This window comes from Thermobia domestica, chromosome 13 (assembly GCF_964235325.1).
Source record: "Thermobia domestica chromosome 13, izTheDome1.hap1.1, whole genome shotgun sequence".
In the NCBI taxonomy this organism is placed as follows: Eukaryota; Metazoa; Arthropoda; class Insecta; order Zygentoma; family Lepismatidae; genus Thermobia; species Thermobia domestica.
The window spans coordinates 88,453,400-88,459,399 of NC_137466.1; the positions used below are offsets into that span (position 1 = coordinate 88,453,400).

The following is a 6,000-nucleotide window of genomic DNA, read 5'->3' on the forward strand; positions in this document are numbered from 1 at the left end:
TCTTTTTTTGTGTTGATCACAAGGACTTTTCTAGCAGGCTTCGTATCACGGAAGCAGTTCAAGCTCCCATAAATTTAGTGTATTTTTTAAAAATGCATAAGGTAGTAGAGTGTAGGCATGCATATCCTACATGAATAAGGAAAGTGTAGGCATGCGAACTATTGTTGATTCTATTTTAAGATGAATAGAACAATTATTAATATTATTGGGTGTAATTGCTAGAATATTACCAAACTAGGTTCGGGCTTCGTCTGTTTGCATTAATAATTTACCCCATGTCCTGCCCGGCCTTATGATTGAAAGTATTAATACACCGGAATATACTACAAGATATAGCCGATACTTGTTTTTATTATTATTATTATTATTATTATATTTATAGATTTTTTATTACTATTTTATTAGTTATTTGAATTGTATTTCAAAGCAGAAATATAGGTCTTAGTTTTCAGTGTGTAACATAATAATACATTGTAGGTTTGAAACCTTATTCGTGCACACGATGTCGGAGATTGTTCAGCCGAAAGTATCACTTGGAACGTCATATTATCCAGACAGGTTGTGACGGTACTCCTAAACCAGCCCACCCATGTCAGGTAAGTTGCGATTAAAATAATATATTTCTTGTAAACTATATTTGTCTTAAATATATTGATCATAATATGTAAGAAACTCAGTTTGGGGTATCTTATAAAATATAATTACACTTTCTTCAGGACGTAAATTAAACTTGCTTTGTTTGGTTTGGTCACTCGTTTGTGTCGACTTCATACTTTATCAGGAGATAGAATTAATGAAAATTCAAACAGTGAAAAATCGAACCCGGGCATCCGAAATACCATCACAGTATACTAAAAACTACTATGCCTTGTCCGCTTTTTCACACAACTACCTATTTCCTCTCATCGAGTTTGCTGGATACACGATGGAAATACGTGATTGGTTAGGGAGCAGACTGCCTTAGTAGTTAATGGATTTCCCAATCTAATCAAGCCTTTTTAATTTCTACAATATTTACTAAATTCACATCTATACTGTAAGCAAAATACCTGTTGATTCCTATAATTGCTATACAATTAATATCTAGATTTATTGTTTTTCTGACTGATATTATTAGAATTTTCTTTATTTCCTTATTACTAGGTGTGTGGACGAATGTTCAGTCGCAAGGACAATTTAAGAGAACATCTGAGAGCACATGCAGGCCAGGTGAAGAAAAAGAAGAAATTTTCTTGTGAATTTTGTGGTAAAGAATTCCACGGAACTTCACTATTGCAGGTTCATATCCGCACACATACAGGTTTGTTAATTTTAATGCTTTCTTTCATAAATTTTCTGCACTAAATACATAGTACATAGTTGCAATCATGATAGTAATGTTGAGGTATTTCTAATAACTTCCAATAATTGTTAACCTTGAACCTAATACTTCTGATACTTAAAGGGATAATACAAATCCGGAAATGAGGTAAAAACACATTGCTTAATTTCTTAAGAAATTTTATCAGATAATGAAATTTAGTTATTTAGATAGAACTTAATTTGTCGAATCGACTTCCTTGGTCCAGGATCGATATACGTTGCCTTAAAATCGAAGTTATTGCTCCAAACTTTATACAGGGTGTCCGAGAAGTCCTTCCCTGATTACAGAAATTGATAACTCAGGCTAGAAATAAGATAGAAATATGAAACTGGTGTTGAATTGTTTACAAACTATAAAAGTTTTGGTCACATCAGTACACTTCCACATGAGCACCCTTGGTAGCACATCTAGGCGATATTCAGTTTCCATCCACACATTAGCCAACATCAGTGGAGGGATCGATGCAACGACTGTGGTTATTCGTTGCTGCAGGGTTTCAAGATCTGGTACACGTGTTCGGTAGACCTCATCCTTGACATAACCCCATAAAAAGAAGTCTAATGGGGTTATGTCAGGAGAGCGTGGAGGCCAAGCTGTTGGTTCATCACGACCAATCCATCGCCCAGGAAATGTCCTATCGAGATAGGCACGGACGTCCAAACCCCAATGAGGTGGTGCACCGTCTTGCTGAAAAACGACATCGGGGCGATACTGAAGCAGCTGAGGAACAGCATACAGCTGCAACATATCCAGGTACACTGCAGATGTGATGGTATCCTCAGCGAAGAAGAATGGCCCGATAATTCGATCGTGCAATAACGCGCACCAAACATTCACCTTTGAACTGCCTCTGGTGAACTCCCTGACCTCCCTGGGGGGTTCTGAACCCCAAATGCGTACATTATGGCGATTCACTACTCCACTGACAAAGAATGTCGCTTCATCGGAAAAGGCAATTCGTCTGAGATAACCATTATCGTCCTCAATACGTGATAGCATTTCGACCGCAAAGTCATATCGACGTGTACCGTCGTCGGGCAACAAGGCCTGAACGAGTTCCACTTTGTAAGCACGAAACAATAAACGTTTGTGTAAAATGTCATGGATAGAGCTTTTTGGCATCTGTAATTCACGTGAGGCCCTGCGCACCGATTTCTTAGGACTTCTCAGAAAAGACTGCCGCACAGCCTCCACCGTGTCTGCTGAGGTTCTTGGTCGACCAGACCTCGGAAGGTCAGCAACCGACCCTGTGTTCTTGAACTTCTCATACCAGGCTTTAATGCTCTTGACATCAGGTGGAGTCCTCCCAAATGTTGTCTGGAACTGTCTCTGCACCATGGTTGGTGATCGTGTCTCATGGTACCACAGGACACACTGTGCCTTCTCCTGATTTGGTTGGCATGGCTTCTTGGGCTTCTTACTTACGTACTACAAACCTAAAACAAAAAAAATTGAGACTTGGTAAAACAGAACAAACCTAACACAGACAAAAACTTTTATAGTTTGTAAACAATTCAACATCAGTTTCATATTTCTATCTTATTTCTAGCCTGAGTTATCAATTTCTGTAATCAGGGAAGGACTTCTCGGACACCCTGTATCTGTGGAAGGATTAGTTTTTTTTCTCCTGATTACTGGCTTTTTGTAAGAGTGTTTACCAATCTTCAGTCCATTTTTTAAGATTTTCCAAATATTGAGAAATTCAAAGAAAAGTTTCCTAGCAATAAACAATGAGGACTGAAAGTTTTATCATTATTGTGGATCCATGAATCAATGTAAATATTCCTTAATTAGCACGCACTGATGATGATGGCAAGCAGTCATCGAAACGTATACGAATAAATTAATAATACAGGTGCTTAAGTAGAGTTTGAGTAGTATTTCATTAAAAAGTATGTATCGTGACTGTTTATTTAATAAATGCTTTTTCATTTCATTTTTATTTTTTAGGAGAACGCCCCTTTATCTGTGAATTTTGTCAGAAGGGTTTTCCTTCTAGTGGTGCCGTGAAGAAGCATCGTCGAATGCATACTGGAGAAAGACCTTACGAGTGTAAAGAGGTAGGTGACAGCAACGTTCATTTTTAGTTAGTGTGAAAGGAGTGCATTCAGCAGTAAATTGCAGTATTTCCAGAAGTATTTATCAATAACGGCCTCTGAAAGTGTACCTGAAGTATAAACTAAAGTTGCATCTGACGTGCATATTCAAATATGCAGTTAAGGATAGTTATCAAAATAATGTAAACACCACGGACATCAATACGCAGTCTATATATTATATAGGTTAGCAACGCTATACATTTGTGCACTGACTATTACTGTTGCATGGGTAGTGGTGATAGTACTTGTTTGGTTTCTCTGTTCAATTTTTCTTTTTCTTTCAGTGTTTTACTCCCCTATCTGATGAAGTGTTTTAGCGATTTTTTTTTTTTTTTTTAAATAAAGTAATTCATTATATGTATGTGATCAAAATGGGCTGCTGCTATTTCTTGGTAATGCATAAAAGTAAAGAATATTGAATGCTAAAAAGAAAAAGTTACGAACGTACCACTCAAATTGACCAAATTGTCTTCACTAAGTTTAAAGACCCATCGTTTTATATTATTATTATTATTATTAGGGATAACAGGAAAGATAAAATCAATAGGAAAAAACAAAAACGCTGCCTAGACCTACAAATTCAGATACATTTTTCTCCTTCACCGTGTAAGACAGAGAATTTATTTTTTCCGTCTAAGCGATATCTTCGTGTTTCTACCTGGTAATTTTATCTTTCCTTTTCTTTATAACCAGCCCAAGGAGCCCAGTGTGCTGTGAAAATTAGTGGAGATAATTTGCCCAGTTTGAGAAGTAAGTTCGTAAATCCTTTTACTGCGAACAACTTTGTAATCAACCTCCAGTAGAGACGGAAATTATAAGAGCTTAGTGAGCGCATTGCTCTTTCAAAGCTAAGTTCACCTGAACGACTATTGAAAAGGATCTAGTAGCTTTGTAGGGTTTATTTAAAGTTTATTTTTCCTTTCATGGGTAGGAAATTATATTGAACTGAATTCCTTTCCGTATTAAGTAAAAATATTGTAATATGTATGATTTGTTTTCAGTGTTTCTCTAAATTTGCTGCCAAAGAAACCTTAAATAGGCATGTGAAGACGCACACAGGAGTAAAGCCTCATGTTTGTCAGTATTGTGGAAAAAGTTTCATTCAAGCCTCTCAACTTAGGGCTCATATATTTCATCATACAGGTAAGATAATTGTAATAACGTCTAAACCTGAAAGAGGCGATAACAGTTAATACTAACCTTGAAAATTTTGAAGAAAGAAAGGAAAAAAAAAAATCAGTGAATTGAATAAGACGATTAATCCAAAACATACATACTGTAGGAAGATAGTTATTTTTCATCGTATCCCTATGATGATTTAATTTTTCACATTTTTATTCTCGAATACTTTTAGAATTAAAATATTAAATAAGAAAACTAACTCGGAAACAAAAAAGCATTAACAAATTTTCAAGATTATTATTAATTATGATGTTGTAGTGTGAATAAATATTTATAATTGTTTCTGTACTTACGCGTTGAAGTTAATTCAGTTTCACAAGTGATAATGTAACTGAAGAAAAAACTGTTATGACCAAGGGTAGGATCTTTAGAGGATAATTTTCATAGGAAAAAAAAAAAGGGGGGAAAAGGTGCTAACTCCGTAATCTATTTAGCAATTACTCTTTTATCTAATAGAAAACAACAGAAACTACGTAATCCCTATATCATATATATCTATATAATGAGTAGACTTCACATCTATATTAGTTTTCACCACAGAAATATATGTACTTGACAACATTAAACACTTCCAAGGTGCCCTTCAGACTACGGGAGACGGATGATTAAGGCAACTGAATGATGATGGAAGAAGTATTGGAATGATAATGTGGGAGGAAACGGGAGCGCCCGAGAAAACCCATGGACACTGTTGTCCACCATAATCTTACTTGCCCGGGAATCGAATTAGGAACCCCAAACACCAGAGGTAAGCGCTCTACCACTGAGCTACCGTACCCCGATAAACACTAACAGTGAATGACTACAAACCAGAGTAAAATTTTGGAAAAAAGAGAGAGAGAGAGAGAATCGTTTTGAACCAAGAATAATGATAGGTAATATAAACAAATTGAAACTGAAAATAACAGTATCCTGCATAAGAGGTTTCTAGCGTCTATTATTGTGTTGCACACACAGAATAACACAAAATAAATTAACTAAAATAAAATTCGATTTCTAATGCAAATCATTGGAATAAAATTTTAAGAAATAGCAGAGAAAAGGAATTAGAGGCAGATTAAGGGGATAAAGGGGTAAAAGTCCCCCCCCCCAAAAAAAAATGGGATATGATCTAACTCCCTCGTAGCGTAATCGCTAACACTCGCCTTTAGTACGAGCAGTTCCGGATTCGATTCCCGGGGAGGACACAAGGTCGAAAATGTGTAAAATGTTTTTGCAGGCCAACCATCGGGAATGAAGTTCTCATTAAATCCAAGTAAATGCCGGGATGGTACCTAACAATTTTCACAGGGTGTTTTCTTCCTGTCCCATTCCTTTCTTCTTCCCCAAGTAGTGTGATCGCCGAGGGACGTCATT

The 6,000-nt window shown here is 36.3% G+C and overlaps 1 protein-coding gene across 1 annotated transcript in view; it reads left to right on the forward strand.

Moving 5' to 3' along the window:
* Positions 1-6,000, forward strand: part of LOC145668309 (uncharacterized) — a 53,468-nt gene that overhangs the window by 26,725 nt on the left and 20,743 nt on the right. Inside the window, exons 9-12 of the mRNA XM_081736035.1 lie at positions 478-596; positions 1,144-1,300; positions 3,314-3,423; positions 4,464-4,605. Of these exons, the coding sequence (XP_081592161.1) occupies positions 478-596; positions 1,144-1,300; positions 3,314-3,423; positions 4,464-4,605 (528 nt within the window). The remainder of the gene's footprint in view (positions 1-477; positions 597-1,143; positions 1,301-3,313; positions 3,424-4,463; positions 4,606-6,000) is intronic.